Source organism: Castor canadensis, chromosome 1 (genome assembly GCF_047511655.1).
Source record: "Castor canadensis chromosome 1, mCasCan1.hap1v2, whole genome shotgun sequence".
NCBI lineage: Eukaryota > Metazoa > Chordata > Mammalia > Rodentia > Castoridae > Castor > Castor canadensis.
This window is the reverse complement of record NC_133386.1, coordinates 182,933,791-182,951,411: the sequence shown is the minus strand read 5'-3', so window position 1 is coordinate 182,951,411 and position 17,621 is coordinate 182,933,791. Positions and strand designations below refer to the sequence as shown.

At 44.6% G+C, this 17,621-nt stretch overlaps 1 protein-coding gene across 50 annotated transcripts in view; it reads right to left on the bottom strand.

The window, feature by feature from the left end:
* Nucleotides 1-878: 878 nt before the first annotated feature.
* Madd (MAP kinase activating death domain) overlaps nucleotides 879-17,621 on the bottom strand; it is a 40,472-nt gene continuing 23,729 nt past the window's right edge. For 22 of the 50 annotated variants that reach the window (XM_074044900.1, XM_074044906.1, XM_074044924.1 and 19 more), the window contains 11 exons: nucleotides 17,284-17,386; nucleotides 16,944-17,006; nucleotides 16,503-16,623; nucleotides 16,294-16,399; nucleotides 15,112-15,222; nucleotides 12,181-12,288; nucleotides 7,136-7,300; nucleotides 6,540-6,612; nucleotides 6,334-6,440; nucleotides 2,260-2,306; nucleotides 879-1,846 (listed from right to left, as the gene is read on the bottom strand). In XM_074044900.1, the coding sequence (XP_073901001.1) occupies nucleotides 2,283-2,306; nucleotides 6,334-6,440; nucleotides 6,540-6,612; nucleotides 7,136-7,300; nucleotides 12,181-12,288; nucleotides 15,112-15,222; nucleotides 16,294-16,399; nucleotides 16,503-16,623; nucleotides 16,944-17,006; nucleotides 17,284-17,386 (981 nt within the window). In that variant the 3' untranslated portion in view covers nucleotides 879-1,846; nucleotides 2,260-2,282. Of the gene's footprint in view, nucleotides 1,847-2,259; nucleotides 2,307-4,149; nucleotides 4,220-6,333; nucleotides 6,441-6,539; nucleotides 6,613-7,135; nucleotides 7,301-12,180; nucleotides 12,289-15,111; nucleotides 15,223-16,293; nucleotides 16,400-16,502; nucleotides 16,624-16,943; nucleotides 17,007-17,283; nucleotides 17,387-17,621 lie in introns of all 50 variants that reach the window. The other 28 variants (XM_074044803.1, XM_074044808.1, XM_074044818.1 and 25 more) reach the window with 3 other exon arrangements.

Below are 17,621 nucleotides of genomic sequence, written 5' to 3'. Positions count from 1 at the left end.
ACAGATGTGGAAAGTGCGGGAGCAATAGCATCAGAACTGTAGGCTCTTCTTCCCAGGCTCACAGGCTCACTGTGATTCTTGTCCCCGTCACTGAGTGTCACAGAGTAGACCCTACCTTAGTCCTATGTCCCCAAGGCTTGGTGGAGAGCCGCACTGGGTTACTTTGAGGTCCTGGTGAGCAACTCCCACAGCCCATGCCCACACCTATGTAGTAGGATAGAGCAATCCTGCCCAGCTCAAGACACTGGGAACCAGGAGGGTATAAGGAAGGGCCAGGACCTTCTCTGCTCTTATTTCCCCCACAGAGATCCCAAATTTGACCATCAGTTTCCTTTAGGGAGCTAGAAGCCAGCAGGTTTCAGAGATGTTCTGATACTGTGAAGGGTCTTTTCCTATGAAACACTAGTTTTTCCCAAGGCACAGAAATCCCTTAAGGCTGATCCTAAGTTGCTTCTCAAAGTTCTACACTATTGGCCAACAGCCCAGGGCCCTGGGTGTCAGGCTCTGGGAAGGGGTCCATGCCACTGGCAACCCCTCTCTGGACTGTATGGGTAGAAGGAACAGAGGGCCAGAGCTTTGGTTTTTCTGTCACTGCTAGATTAATTTATTCAGGTGTCAACCCAGTTTAGTTGCTCCCTCTAGTGGCCAGTTCATAGCACCCCAGCCCTCTGCAGGGCCCCCAGCTATCGTAGAGAAGGAAAGACCCCTGTTATGGGAAGAAAGTGGGAGGCAGGAGACCGGGCCTTAGTGGGCCAGAGCTTGGATGTGTATGACTCTTCTTCAAGCCTGAAGTGACTTTTTAAAGTCCAGGGACAACCCTCCTCAGGCCTGGGCTGAGAGGAATTGCCATTTAACCCAAGGTACCCAAGAGTCCAAGGTGAGTTAAGGACATTTATTTCACATTCACATCACTGTACATTCTCTATAAATAACATGGAGCTGAACTATTTACAACCATCTGCCCTCAGGTCATCTCTCCCTTCCGGTGCCCAATACCAGGACACACTGCCTCCAGACAGGCATATACACAGTACTTGGCTTTGACCCACTTCTCCCTGGCTCTTGGGGCAGATCAGTCAGTGATCCATCGCCCCAACCACTCCGTCCTCTCACACCAAAGTCCGGGTAGACCATCGTGAAACTGCTGCTCAGCACACAGGAGCCCCTCAGCCTGTCCACCAGAGTGATGGAGTGCTGGCAGGCAGCAGCAGCGCCTGTGGCCACAGCTTGGGAAATGCATAAGGAAGCAGATTGCCACTCACTCTAGCTGCCAGACTCTTCCTCTTCATTCCCCTGCTGATCCCCATCTGGGAGGGTGGGCCCCAAGTTTCTCTCCTCCCCCAGGTGCCCTGTGCCAGATCACAGAGGACAGACTGCAGACTCCTGCACTGGAGGATATAATGCCAAGGACAAGGAACCACAATACAGACACTTATCTCATGGACACACAATGTTGGGCTCACACTGGTCCCACACACACTCTCTTGAGCCCTGAGGGAATAGGAGGCTGGTCTGGGAGAAGAGAGGGGAAAAGGTAGAAGAAACTAGTTTAGTCCTGTGACAGATGCACACAAAGATACACTTGGGAGACATAAAACCGGGAACTAACTAAGCCATGGTGAGGGTCTTGCAGAGAACATACACACCATCCCCTTCTCAGTCACAGCAGCTTTGTGCACTTGGGAGCAGCAAAAGGCAAAGGGGACCCCTGGGCTGGGCCAGTTTGCAGAACCCCTCTCCATCAGCTAGAGACAGGCCTAGGTGGGGTCCTGAGATCTTCTTCACTGCTACGAACTGCAGCCACATACGAGAAGAGACACAACACAGAGTAGCAGATCTCATGTGCCTAGAAGGAGAGAAAACCAGACAATCAGCCACACTGAGGTTCATATACTTCCACGTGTGGAGGGTCTCCCCTGCCCTAGCACAGACCTCTGGGCTATAGTAAGTGCCAGTAAGTCCTCAGAAGCTGTTCCCATGGGAGAAAGGATCAGAGAGAGAGAGAGAGAGAGAGAGAGAAACAGAGAGAGAGAGAGAGAGAGAGAGAGAAAGAGTGTGTGTGTGTCTTTGTGTGTCATCTCTTTGGATGGAAGACTTATTTTTTATGGGGAGACTTGTTTGACTTCAATTGAATCTTTGGCTTCAAAGATTCAAAAGCTTCATTTGACCAAGTTCCCATCAAGGCCCACCCTCCTCCTGTCCAAAGTTCCCCAGGGAATGCTGCGTACTTGGCCTGTCAGGGTTGGGTGGCATACTCACCATTGGTGTCTTGTACTTGTGGCTCACCACTTCTTTAATTTCAGGAACTAAAACCGGACGGGCAAGAGACAAAACAGAAAGTTCAAAACTAAGAGCGACAGTGCCATGCTGCCCCAGGTGGCAGCGCCTGGCACCAGGGTCCCCTTCCCCTCTGTGGCCTCTCACAGTGGCTGCAGCAGCTTAGGCTATGACAGGGCAGAGGCCAGCCTGTCCAGCCAGACTCCTCTGTCTGTCCAGCCAGACTTCTCATTTAGACCTCTGAAGTCTGCAGTGGCTCTTAACTTGATGGTTGTGACTGTACCTGCTTCTTTGAAAGCCCCAGGGTGAGAAGGGCTGGACTTTCTCCAGCCTGGCCACAGTTACTGTTCAGGGCCCTTGAGGAGTTGCAGTGGGGAAGAGAGTGGTCTCTAGCCTGTGCCTCACCTTGCTGAGATGCCTGTGAACTCATCCCTGTCACCAGCCCACAAGTCCAGTCAGGTTACATATGGTTCCCTTCACCTCCAGCCCCTACAAAGGGGGTTGTGAGGCTGGATAAAAAAGTAACATGATACTAAACCCATCAGACTTGAGTGTCCTTCCCTGAGTGGCAGGAGAAGCCCAGGCCTGCCTGTGTGAGGGAGAGCGTCAGAGGGCTCTGGAGCAGACACACCGAGCAGGAAAGACAGGCAAGTACAGCACCCAGGGAGGGAGGTGATGGGGAGCATCAGGCAAATACACACATGTTCACAGCCCAGAATGCAAGACTAGGAGTCGCCCTTGCCCAGCCATGCAGTGGCTCTGCCCAGCCAGAGAAAGGAACAGGGCCTCCCAGCCATCAGTGTGCCCCTAGGAGCCTGAGAAGAGTATGGCGTTCCCTGGGGGCCAGAAAAAAGTAGGATGACAGTTGGCCACACCTTCTTCTGACCTTGAGAGGTAGAATTCAGGGGAACCCAGGGTTAACGAGAATAAACTTATCAAGGTAGAGTAAGATGCCCCAGGTCATTCATTCTCCTGAGTTGAAACAGTCCCCCAAATATCTCTCTGGCAGAAGACAGAAGGGAGCACATGGGGGAGAAAAGTTGGAAACAGTGAGCCAGCACAAGGATGGGGGATTTTGGGAAGGAAGGGGATGGGGAGAGAAAGGATGTGAGCCACTGGTTGGTTGAAGGGAGTCCCCACCCACCCATGGCGGGGCCCAAGGCAAGGGCCTGGGGGAGAGGCAGCACGAGCAGTGTGGTGCCGAGGTCACTTTACCTGCTGGAGAACGAAGGTTTTCATAGCAGCGATGAGGGGTACAAAAGAATGAAGCACAAACACAGCAGGAACTCAAAGCCCCAGGGTGAGACCCCACTATGTCACTCCTTGCACTTGCTGGGAAGGTTGGCTCCAGCTTCCGGCTATACCTGCCCTTCTGCCTCTGAGGTTCACTAGGCTTCTCTGGCCTCCAGTGAGTCTGCTATGACGCCCCATGCCCTCTTCTAGCATAGAGGCCAGGCAGAGCCTAGAGCGGCATCAGGGAGGCTGGGTGGAGTGTTGGGCTGCTAGAGAAATGGCAGCAGGCGACAGACATAGCAGAGTTTGGGGATTGCCAGTCTGCTCTGCCCCAGAACTTTCTGACCACTGGCTGGCTGAGCAAGGGAAGGTGGTACTACTTTACTGAGCCTCGTCAGTACTATTTCTAAACTCTAAACCCATCTAAGGCCCCTGGCTGTGGTATGCTCATTGTGTCTTGTCCTGCTCCTTCCCTTCTCTCTTCTCAGGTATTCCTCCCTGTTGCTCCTGCTCCTCCTGGCCTCTTTGTAAAGGTTCTTCTTTTTTTTTCTTTCCCTGCCCCTAGTCCCTCCTCTGGAGCTCCAAGGTTTGAGTTACTGCCAAGTGAGTCCAGACCTAAGAGCAAAATAGTGTAATTACCAAATTCCTCCAGGACAAAGACGCCTCGAACTGTATTGCACTTTTTAATGTGATTCAGCTCTATGAAAACCTGCAAGAGAGGGAGGGAGGGTGGGGTAAGGCCCAGAGGCTCCTCCCCAGCCCCAGAAAGCCCATTTTCCCAGCTACAGCCCCACCTCCCCACAGGAAACCTAGTTCCCGAAGGGAGGACAGAAGAATCCACGCACACACAACCAAAAGCGCAAAGAAGCGAAGAAAGCAGAAAGGGCAAGTACCTTCCGCTCCTGGCCGGAGGAGAAAGCATGGGAGAGAAATGAAGGCGTTAGTTTTAGTGGTCAAACTCAACCCAAAGGCACCTCTGCTGGCCTGGGCGGCCCACCCGTACCCTCTGCCCAGGGCAGCGCTCAAAGGACACAGTGTCCCCAGGGATCCCCGACTCAGCCCATCAGGTCTCTACCCTTCCATACATCCTCCTCCGGCGCAGAGGGCTGGCACGGTGCAAAGCTCCCTTCAGACTGTCCTTGGGGTGGGACATGTTTGTATCTCCCTTGACACAGGAATCAGGACCTCCCAAGAAGTATGCAATAATATTAACAACAAATGTCACCTACTTGGAGCACTGACTTGGAGTTTTATAAATACTATTCCTAGTGCTTACACCTATGTGGCATAGGCTAGAGTGCTGCCCCATTTTATGGATGAGAAAACAGAATCAGAAAGATTATTTGGCTATGAATAATAAGACTGAGCTTCAAATTCAAGTCCATCCTGACTCCAAGTCTGTGCTTTTCCCATTTGTTACCTCTATGCCAATGGGCTGCAGGCCACTGCCCAATTATCATGTCAGATTTCGAGGCAGACCCAGAAATCAGCTCTCATGCCTGCTGTCTGTAGGATACCTCCCCTAGGGGCCAAGACTACCATTGTGGAACAGCTTGGATATGCTGTGTAACTGTCAAATAATATGTGGTGGGCTAGAGGGGCTGGCTGAGGGCAGGACAAGGAGGTAGGCAGAAATTCTAAGCAAGGCTTAACAAGAGCTCATCTTCAGAAGTGGGGGGCACAGCACTGAAATGGAGTAAGAAGCCCCCTCCCCAGGAAGTGCCTTAGGTAATTCCTTCTTGGGCTAACCCTAAGGTCTTTAGGGGTTTGCTGCTGTCCTAAGGCCCCAGACTGGAAAAACATTAATGGGCTGCCAGGAAGCCTGGGCAGCTATTTCCTGTTAAACCAAAGCTACCCAGTGAGATTCCTGAAAGAGGGGGAGCTAAACTGGTGAGTGGAGGAGAAAGCCACATCTGATTTAGATGTCCACTTCTCCTGAGTTCCTGCTACCTAGCCAGAGGCTTCAGGGCATCATATTGGGACCTGGCTCAGAGCCTTGGGAGAAGAACCAGGACATGAAGGAAGGGGAGGAAAGGCACTTGTGTGAAGAGTCAGAGCCGGGAACGGACCTGGGATGATGCGCTGGCCTCAGAGGGAATTAGCTTAAGGAATGTCCACTGAGAGAAAAAGTAACACTGTGTTAAAAGACCAAGAGAAAAAAAAAAGTCAGTTCCTAGGGTAAGGGGAAAGATGATCCTGATGTGCTCCTCCATCGAAAAAAGGGGCACAGGGCCTGTGGAGCAGGGCACAGAGTGGGAACAACCAGAAGATGGGAAAGAACAGGAAGAAGAATCAGCAGAAGGAAAAGGCAAATAAACACACACACATACTTTAAGAAGACATAGACAAACTACACGAGACACACACACACACACACACACACACACACACACACACACGCTTCATACACACGCTTCACACACACCAGAAATACGTGTGGAGATGGGCCAACCTAGACTCTTAAAGCAAAACCACCAAGCGAAGCACACCCTGGGAATGTAGGAAGTCAGAGACACGCAAAGAGGGGCCAAGTGAGACGCTCCCACTCACACTGTGCAAGTCTAACGGATGAGGCGCACAGCCACCAGGCCTCACTCTCTTTCCCAGCTCCCACCACAGGCTCCCTGCTGCACCTTCACAGAGCGTGGTGGTCTTGACAAGGTGCCCTCCCCTCTGATTTCTCTCAGTCCAGCCATCCACTTCTCCTTCTGGCCTGAGGCTCTCCCTCATGCTCACTGGGAAAGCACTGAGGGTGTGGCCACTGATACTTATTATAGGTGGAACAACAGGGCCAGGAAGTCTTGGACTGCTCCTTATGCCTACCTGGTTGTGCATGAACTTGAGATTGATCCCTTCCAGGGTGACCTGCAGCAAGCCACCCTCTCCAGTCTTCATGTCCTGCACAGGGAACTCTCCACCTAGTTCAGGCCCTGTGGTGAGGGAGGAGGTTATCAGCTAACAACCCAACTTTCTGGCTGACCCCTTACATTCAGAAGGAAGACACTCTCAGGAGATCCTTTATTTCTCACCAGGCTTGATGCTTTGCTGTCGGGCGGCAGCCCGCTCCATGCTATCCTTCACACAGTAGTACAGCTCCCGACACTGCAGCACAGAAGGGAGAGTTGCCCTGTTACAGGAGCCTTCCAGGATTCCCTGGCCCCTGTGCTATGAAGGCTGGGACTGACACCAGGACTCAGACAACTTGAGTTATCACATACAACATCTGGAGGCCAAAGTGTGGCTTCAGATGTGGATTTGGACTTTTTAATTTTTTTTTTTTTTGGTGGTACTAGGGGTTTAATTTGTTTGCAAAACAGTCACTCTAAATTTTTTTTGGGGGGGTGCAGTATTGGGGTTTGAACTCAGGATCTTTCACTTGCTAGGCAGGCACTCTCCTACATGAGCCACACCTCAGTCCTTTTTGCTCTGGTTATTTTAGAGACAGGGTCTTGCTCTTTGCTCAGGCTGGCTTAGACTGCAATCCTATTTTAAACTTCCAGCATTACTGGGATGACAAGTGTGCACCACAGCACCCAGCTGGATTTTGGAATTTTAATTTTGTATCAAGAAATTCAACACTCACTCCTCAATGTCTATCCAATCCCCAACCCAGACTCCTGAGTACCTTCTTAGTATAGAACTTGTTGAGCTGGGTCTCAGATCCATTTCTACGCCACAAGCACAAGACCTTGGTCTTGGGACAGTAGGTCATGTTGATGAGCTTTTCATACCACCAGCGCTCATACACTGTCCCGATGTTACTACGCAACACCACACAGTCATCGCATACCTGGAGAAGTGTACAAAACAGGTCAGTGGTTCTAGTCTCTGAGAGCCTCTTCCATCCCAGGCCATACTACCTTCATGTCCCACTGGGAAAGGTTAGAACAACTGGCCCTGAGAGCTTCTCTATGCTCAGGTTTTCAGTCCTATACTGACAGTCTCCCTAGGTGGAGACACAAACAATTGCTGGATGTGTCTGCTAGAAGGATTACTGAAAGAAAGAGTCATTGAAAGGAGCCTGTGCTCAAGGAAGGAGCCTCATTCTCAATGTACGTGATCTCCAGATGAAAGTATTTGGAGATTATCTCCTGCCTCTATCAGACAACCATGTTTAGGAATCAATTCTGTTGACAAACACAAAGGAAGGAGAGTATGGCAGATTTAACCAAGGAGAAGAAAATGGAGTCCATGTATTTTCTAATCCTTGCTCTGCCTATTCCTATCAAACATTTAAAAAAATTAATTACGCAAGTTAACACATGAACAATGCATATTGCATAGCAATTATTCAATATAGGATGATATATTAAAAAGCAAAGTCCCCTTCACTCTTTTTGTTCAACAGTCTCTCTCAGGTGGACTTACCTGTTCTCATGGTTTCAATTATTGTGGAGGACATTACAGCATGCTGAGTAGGGGCATGGGTTTAAAGTCAGACTGCCTGGGTTTAGACCCCAACTCTACCATTTCCTAGTTGTGTCATGTTGAGTAAGTTCTTCTACATACATTTCCTCATGTGTAAGGTGATGACTATAATAGTAATAACTACATGAAGTTATTGTGAAGATTAAATGAGTTAATGTGAATAAAATTCTTAATGTACACAAAAAAGCCAGGCCCAGAGCTGGGGATGTAGTTCTGTGGTAGAACACTTGCATGAAGGCCCAGATTTGATCCAAAGCGGGGTGAGGAGACTGGAAGCACCCAGTTAGGTGCTGTGACAATATGATTATAATATAAGAAATATAATTATTACTAGCATGTTGACGATTCTTAAATTTTCTCCAAATGTGCCCTCTCTTCCTGTGCTCCTGATCTCTTTTTCTGGATGTCTCACATATAGCACCTGAGATTCACCTTGTCCAAATCTGAACTCAACATCTCCAGAGCAGAACTTCCTTCAGTGTCTCCTTTTGTAGTCAACAACACCACCACCCACCCATGCCAAAGCCCGAAGTGGAGGGATACCTGACTCCTTCCTTTTCCCTGTGCCTGCCTCTATCATGAGTTCTATCAGTTCTACCTCAAATACCCTGGACTGCTCTTCTCTTCCCTCTCTCTACCCATTAACTCTTATTCAAGTTTAAGCTCAGAGGTCACTTCTTCAGAGGGCCTATCCACAATTTCCAGACCCTTTGCAATGTATTCCCGTATTGTCGGTTCCCTGAACGTCTCTCATAATGCTTATCATATTGTACAACTTCTGACTTCTCCTATGGCTTGTCAACTCTAGAGCAGCAGTAGAAACCATGTCAGTCATACTCACTGTTACAATCTCTACACCCAACACAGTGCCTGGCATGTAATTTGTGTCCTATAAATATCTGGTAAACAAATAAGGAACACAGAAAAAACAACAAAAACACCCAGGCATGGTGGTATGTGTTTGTAGTCTCACCACTTAGGAGACTGATACAAAAGGATAGTTTGAGCCCACAAATTCAAGGCCAACCTGGGCAATGTACCAAGATTCTGACTCAAAAAAAAAAATGAGAGAGAGAAAGAGAGATTAAGATTGATTATTGGTGTTCTAAAAGCTTTATGAAGCAAAGGTCAAAGTAATAGAGTAAAAATTGGAAACTTAAATTCTAGTCCAGTCTGACTCTGTGGAAATAGTCCTTTAAGAGCATCATGTAAAGCCTGATATTTAGGAGAACAAATCATCTGAAGGCTACAGAAATGATGTTAATAATGTGCCACATCTGCCTATGTTGCTGATGGAGGTGTAAAGTGGTGCCGTCTTTGGGACGGAATTTGGTAGAATTTATCACAGTTTTGATTGTATATAAGCTTGATCTGGAAATTTCATGTCTAGGAGTGTATTTCTCATGTGACTATGCAAGTATTTATGCTCATGGATACTCAGTGAAATTGCTTCACTGAGCATAAAAAATAAAGTGGGAGGCACTAGTGAAGTTAATTATGGTGCAGCCACATAACAGCTAATGGCTAACTACCTATTTACAAACAGGGAAAGATGTCCATGATATGTCAAGTGAAAAAAGCAATTTATATATTAATATTTGCAGTTTGATACTACTTTTATAAATGCCAGCATAAAATTCTATGTAAATAAGTTGTATTTATACAAATAAGCATTTATTTAAAACTGAAATAATTTTCACCAAACTCTTTGTTTTGAGACAAGGTCTCTCTGTGTAGCCTAGGCTGACCTGGAACTCATAATCCTTCTGTCTTAGCCTTCCAAGTGCTGGGATTACGGGTGTGTAGCACCATGCCTGGCTGCCTCGAACTCTTTCAAAAGTGGTTATCTCTGAGACATTAGGTTTGGGAGGAAGTAAGAAACATTTTTTACTTTAATTAACTATGGAACCCAGGGCTTTGTGTGTGCTAGGCAAGCACTCTACCAGCTAAGCTACACCCCCAGTCCTTATTTACTTTTATATGGTTTGAAATATTTACAGCATATACTACCCTACTTTTTAACTTAAAAAATAAAGGCAACAAAAAATGATTTTTAAAAGTCTTCCCAAATAGCTGTGGATTAATCCTGTGGCCAGCAGGCTATACTCTGAGAAAGGCTGAATTAGAGGTTCACAGCAGACAGCTGATGACACAGGGACGGAGATATACTCTTATTGGCATGGCAACACTTCAAGACAGGGGCATCTTTGAGGGTAAAGGACTCAGTCCCATACTCTAAAGATTTAGCATAAGGCTCCCTTGTACAGTGATGAAATGAGCCCTATACTTCAAGAATCTTCTAGAGATATTTATTTATTTACTTATCTGTTTGTCTGAGACAGGTTCTCACCCAGGCTAGCCTTACTCTTGAGCTGCTTCAACTTCCCTAGTGCTGGGATTACAGACATTAACTACACATGCCTGATTTAAGAAATTTCTTGTTTAAAAGGAAAGCAAATTACCTGCTACCTCTAGTGTGGTGCAGATGTCCAAGTTAGCCCTCAGCTCTGAGAAACACATAGTCAAATTCTGACACCTCAATGGGGTGACATGAAAACAACTCCCTCTTAGCTACACTGACACATGTTCCTAGCTCAGAACAAACTCCCCTGTACTTGATAAACTACCTGTTCAAAAACTGAGTGTGAAAATCAAACTCAAGTAAACTAAAGGGGAACAGATAACTTACAAAGATTATTTTACTTTATATAGGAGTTTTACACTTATAAGTTACTTAAAAGAGATGTTCTTAGTATTAAAACACTAGGGCTGGGAGCATGGTAGAGTGCCTATCTAGCAAGTGAAAGGCCTTGAGTTCAAATCCCAATACCTCAAAAAAATTAATTAAAAATGCCAAAGTGAAGAAAACAGCCAGTTTCTTTTACAATCCTGGAGTGAGGAAGGCTTTTTTAAACTATGGCTGAAAGTCCAGAAGTCATAAAAAAAACTTCACTTATATAAAAATAAAATATTTCTGCATGGAAAAAATATCTTAGGCAAAATCAAGAGATGAATGACTGCCTGGTGTTATGGTGCATGCCTCTAGCCCCAGCATTAGGAGGCTGAGGCAAGAGGATCATGAGTTCAAGGCTAGCCAGGCTACACAGTGAGTTCCAAGCCAACGTGGGCTACATAGTGAGACCCTGTTTCAACCCTCCTACACACATACCAAAAGAGAGAGAGAGAAAAAAAAGAAGAACTTGATCAGGTTGCCATATCTGAACCCCTACCAACCACTAGGAAAGAGATGAATCTATGAGGCCACAGGAAATAAATCTATACCTAGGAAGTATTCTTACCAAAATAGTGAATATGAAATTGATCAAATCTCTAGATTGAGCTATTAGTTTATAAGAAATACAAGTGATAGAGAAACATGTCCTCTACACTAAGGAGATGCAATCAGTAAAAATTCTAGAATGTGAGAATTCTCCATGGGTTGATGATCCAAAATTACAAATGCACTGTCCCTTTGATTTATCAACCCCACTCTTGGGAATTCTTAGACATACTTGCACACATATGAAATTAAGCAGGCACAGTATCATTCATATCATTATTATCAATAGCAAAAACCAGAAGCAATTCTAGGGTCCATATGTATTGACTGGGTAGATAAATGATGGCACAATCCCATGGTGGAATACAGGTAGCCACAGAAACAATGAGAAAGCTCTTTGTTCTGTGATACAGGATCAGCAGGATAATGTTTAATGAAAAAAACAAAGTGTAGGTCAGTGAACAGTTATACCTAAAGTAGAATACACTGAGAAGTTTTGCGCTACTTCTCTGTAAGAAAGGAGAAAAATAATAATTTATGTTAAAATTTTATTGCTTGCATAAATATCTACTGGAAGATACAAAGAGCACCAGTAAAAGTGGTTACCTATAAGATGAAGGGATGATGTGAGTGGGAAATTGAGTGAAAGTAGGGATGAGAATGAGCACAGGACCTTCCAAAGTATACTATTTTGCCTGCATTGGTGGTATAGTGGTGAGCATAGCTGCCTTCAAAAGTATACTATTTTGTGATGTTCTGATTTATAGACAATGTGACTATATCACCTGTTCAATACCTATAAAAGAAATGGTGAATCATCTCTTATGTTAACTATTTGTATAATAATCTGATAATTTAATGATAAATGGATCATGAGATAAGTGGGAAAAATATTCTGGCATCAGTTCTAGGAGTGCCTTGTATCTCAAATATTCTTTTGGTCCCCAGCATGAACCACTTACCTCCATGAAAAAGATATCTCCATTTGTGTCTGTTCCCGCATGTACCACAAATGTTTGCTTCTTCATGTGCCGGCTGCCACTGGACCGGATGGAGAGATCACGTCCATGCTGAGAAGAGAGATGTTTAGGAACATCTTAAACATGGATCTAGGATAAGGAATCTCCCATTCAGTAATTAAATTCATATTAGCTCCTTACCAGTCTTATCTATTGGTCATTGGCTATCAGGAAAATGTTCAAGGACTTTTTTGTCTGAGGACCCCTATATCTCTTAAAATTATTAAAGATCTCAAAGTGCTTATGCTATGTTTATGTCTTATGTATTATGATTAGATTTACTACACTAAAAATTAAGAATTTTAATGTTAATTAATTTGAAGATAATAATCCCTTAATAACCAAGTGCATAGTAATGTAAGTAATGTACCTTTTATAAAATGTACTTTCCCTAACAAAAAAAATGAAGAGTGGCAATGTTTTACATTTTTGTAGATCTTTTTAATGTTTGGCTTAATAGAAAATAGCTGCACTCTCATATCTGCTTTTGCATTCAACCTTTTGCAATATGTTGCTTTGATTAATGTATATGCAAAAAATCTAACCTCACAGAAAGGTATTTGGAAAAGGAACTTTATATCCCTTCTAGGTAAATATGCATATTCTTCTTTGCTAGAGAGCTCAAAGAAGCAGGTTTTTCTCTCTTTCTTTCTTTTCTTTTACTTCTTTTTATGGTGGTGGTACTGGAGTTTGAACTCAGAGCCTGCACTTGCTAGGCAGGCACTGTACCATCTGAGCCACTCCCCAGCAATTTTTTTGCTTATTTTTCAAATAGGGTCTTGTGTTTATGCCTGGACTAGGATCCTATTGTTTTCTCTGTTACTGTGATGACAGTTGTACACCACTACACCCAACTTTTTATTAGTTGAGATGGGGGTCTCAGGATCTTTTTTGCCCGGAACAGCCAAGAGCCATGATCCATCCTTCTAATCTCCACCTCCTGAGTAGCTAGGATTATGGTTTTGAGCCACCACTCCTAGCATCAGTTTCTTAAAGTTAGATGCAAGTGGAATCTGAAAATGCATCAATGACATTTTATACTATTATATCAAAATCTCTTTGTTTACCTTATGTTTTGAGTAGATATTTTATCCATACTTGAATCTGTAACATTTCACATTATATTTGGAAAATACTTCTAAAAACTGACACATCTTATTATACCATATAAAAAAATCATATTCATTAACATCATCACTAATCTTGTTAGAATAGTCTTAAAGTACTGGAAAACTTCAAGCTCAAATATCTTCCAAAATTTTCCTTTTCACTTAAAAGCTTGAATCCTATCATTTATTAGTGACAAATACTGTTCACTGTTTCTCCCTCTATTTTCTCTTTTTTGGCAGCACTGGGGTTTGAACTCAGAGCTTCATATTTGCTAGGCAGGTACTCTTACCCCTTAAGCCACTCCACCAACCCATTTTTGTGACGGGTTTTCTTCAAGATCAGTCTTGGGAACTATTTGCCTGGGGACTAGCTTCAAGCTACGATCCTGCCCATTTCTGCCTCCTGAGTAGCTAGGATTACAGAGTGAGCCACTGGCCCTCAGCGTAATTATTTTTCTTAAGACAACTGGCTATCCTGAGTAGCTAGGATTATGGTTTGCTAGGATTAGGGCTGGCTAAGTGGCTCAAGTGGTAGAGTGCCTACCTAGCAAGCGTGAGGCCCTGAGTTCAAACCCTAGTACCACCCAAAAAAAGAGAGATAACTGGCTCACTCTATTACTTTTAGAGAAAGATCTGCCAAATACTTAACTCTGAATAGCCATAGTTTCTTAGTTATATATTTTTTGAGGTGGTGATTCTGAGGTTTGAACTCAGGGCCCCATGCTTGCTAGGCAGGTTCTCTACCACTTGAGCCACATTCTAGCCCTCTTGGTCTTTCTTTAAAGTAAAAATGATGTTTCATGAACAAAGCCGATAGTTCACCTTGCAACTCAAGCTGTTACAAAGTGCTTTTCCTCAAAACAACTATCACACTGTGTCTGAAGCAGAAATACTTTATGTTTACTCCTATTTTGTTACACAGGATATTAAAAAGTATATAATCAACAATCAAGATTTAATAAAAATAATATCCTTGCTTCATTAAGGATATAGAAGTGAAACTGGATTTTTTTTTCAATTTTTTTTTGGGTTTTCTTTGGAGACAGAATCTGGCTATGTAGCCCAGGCTGGCCTTACTGAGTGCAAAGGTCACCACCATGCTGGGCCCGAAACTGCCTTTTTTAAAAATTGAAAGTGCACAGAGGTGAGGTTGGGGCCAGCAGTTTACTGCCATGGTTTTAAGGTGCCAGCACTCTACATATCACTGCTTCTGCAGCATCGGTGCAAATGTCATTCTGGTGAAAGAGACATTTTTTTTCTTGTTTGTTTTGTTTTTGTGCGACTGGGGTTTGAACTCAGGGCTTCACGCTTGCAAAGCAGGTGCTCTACTGCTTGTGCCACACTTCTAGTCCATTTTGCTCTGGTTATTTTGGAGATGGAGGTCTCTCAAGCTATTTGCCTAGGCTAGCCCCAGACCTCGATCCTCCCAATCTCAGTCTCCCAAGTAGTAGGATTACAGGTATGAGTCACTGGCACCCAGTAATAGAGACATTTTGTTTTATGATGAAAATAGATTTTATCTTGTAGATCTTTAGGGGCCTACAGATCACACATTGAAAGTGCTGCTAGGATAATTTCAACGTAGGATGGAATAGAAGGGCTAAAGTCTCATCTAGACTACTGCTTCATTCTTAAAACTAGGAATCAACTGGACTACCAGTCAGAAATGCCCAGTGAGGAAACCTCTGCAGTTGGGCAGAAGGCCTAGTAAGGAAGGCTGACAAGCACAGTGGAAGGGGCCCAAGGAATGGCCCAGTATGCTCACCAGGTTTGCCAACTGATCAAGCACCTCATTGATTTGCTGGCTGTACACAAGTCCAATGTGGGACTTTCCCATTAGACGCCGCACCTTCTTTCGGATGTCATTCTTATTCACCTGGAAAAGTCAAGGCAGGTATCTTAAGGCATCTGTTCACCTTTCAACTGAAGCAGAGACAGGAGAATGTACAAGTTTCCTCCTTTCTCAGAGAAGTGGAACTATGAAGACCACATCACTGAAAATGGGAGAACACTTCCAACGGTGTATTCTGCTACATGCTGGGAAGAAAAGCCCTGATTCTGTCTCTAATTAGCTTCTGCAGAGAAGTGGGTCTTAGAGCAGTTGGGCTTCAAGGGGATACCGCCCCCCTTCCCCACCCGATACCACAAAATTTGTCCCTAAAGGGTTCTCAGAATGTAATTTAGAAATAATGACTGAGCGGTGACCCTGGAACTCAGCTGTAGCCAAGAGGTTAAGGATCATCACCCTTTCCCAGCCAGAGTTAAATGGAATTCAACAGAGTGGGAGGAACCTCACAACAGAAAAGGAAGCAAACAAAGAGGGCATGCAGGGCATTCTCTGCATTTGACCAACTGATCCCTTCATGTTTAGGGAGGTTAGGGAGAATAGGAGGAGAAACTCAGGGGCTTGTTCTCAAAACATCTCTCTATTACTAACAACCCCAAAGCCATGTTTTGCTATCAGAGCAGGATTCCACAGCTACAAAAACCAAGCACAACCAAATCAAACTAAAACTCATCATTACTTTGTTAATGTGTAGTTCTTTTAACAGCTATTAGAAAATCCTATCTGATAAAGTGCTGAAAAATAAACTGAGTACTCTTTCTGAGGTTTTAGAACCTCCTACTGTAAAAAAGAATTCACTCTGTCCTGTGGAGAACTTTACTGGCATTCGAAAACTACTTAGCAAAGGGAGCCCATCTAAAATTCAAAATAAATAAGTACTATGAGATCAATTACCTTTACAACATTCATTAGCAAAACAGCCTGGCAGCTTCAGCTAAATAGATAATGTGTATGCTGGCAGAGGCCCTCAACTTTCAATCAAGAAGAGAGTCCTAGTGAGATAGTTTGACAGTTTCTCGACTGACCCAGAATTTAGGCAATAGGAACAAATCTTGCCCTTACAGCATCGGTTTAACTGGACATAAGCAAAATCTACACTACCTTCATCAGCAGCATGTAGGAGATGAGGTTGTGCAAAAGTGTGGCCAGCAAGCGATCTTCATCATCCTCCAGGCGCTTCCGGTCATGTTCTCCCAAGGACAGGTACCTAAGCAGGAAACCAGACACAAGTCAGTCCTCAGGAGGGAGACCTCAGAACTAACTGAAGAGGCTGAATTTGCATACTCGCATGGGTTTCCTAAGCCCAGTACCTGTCAATCATTTCCTGGGGACCCTGGTCCATACCCATTCCTTCTCTCTCCAACATCACAGCATCTAAGAACGCATCTTCCCAGAACTGCATTTGATCCCATAAAGTAGAACGCTCTTTGCCTATGTAAAATAATAAAATGGTTTTTTTTGGGGGGTGGGGTACTTATTTAACATTTGAAGAATATAGCTGACAAATGAAAATAAAGACAGCAAACTCCAGATAAAGTGGGAGTTTTACTCCAGTTGAGTCATTTCAAATTTCAGGGCAAAGGAAATGAACCTCTCTAACCCAGATCTAACATTCTTTTTTTTTTTTTTTGAATTTTTTTTCTTTTATTCATATCAGATCTAATATCCTTATCACCAGCCCCAGAAGCCTCCAAGGCCCAGCCCAACCCAAGTAGGAGGGATGAACACAGCACACAAAGAAAGGTGGTTACTTATAGAAAAGGTCTCCATAGCAGCATCCTCTAACTGGTCCCACATCGATCCTTTGTCCCTTCCTGCCAATTTGTGAGCAGGAAGGACCATGGTAGCAAGAAAGGAAAGAAAGGAAGACAGAAAGACAGAGGCTATTGATTAATGCCAAAATTCAAACTCATCTAGTTTTCACCCCGATTGTTCCAGGTCCCATAAGTTGCTTGCTTCAGACATAAAATGTTATTTATCTGACATCAGCACTGAGATCAGAAAAAAGCCAAGGAGCACTATTTAGCACTACCTTCTCCCATGGCTGAGCCCAGTTTTTTTACAGTGCAACAGGCCTGCCCTGTTTCTTACCTAGGAGTCCTTCATAGAGATAGACTCGCTGGCTTACATCTTCAGAAGAGCGAACTGGGCTGCCTGCCAACTTCTCCTTTGGCTTCAAGCTGTGGGCTTTACCCTAGAGAAAGGAGGTAACAGGTCAACTGCCAGAGGTACCAATGAATAGGGGCCAAGTAAACCACGCACCCTACTAAGAGGCTCACATACTAGGCATCATCCATTAGCAACACAACTCTGGTAACTCTGTTTCTGCTACTATGCTTGCCTCTAGGATTTAACCAAAAGTCAACCTGATAATCCTGCCTTCTGTTACTACTTTTCATTATGGCTTATGTTTACTCCTTACTCTCTGC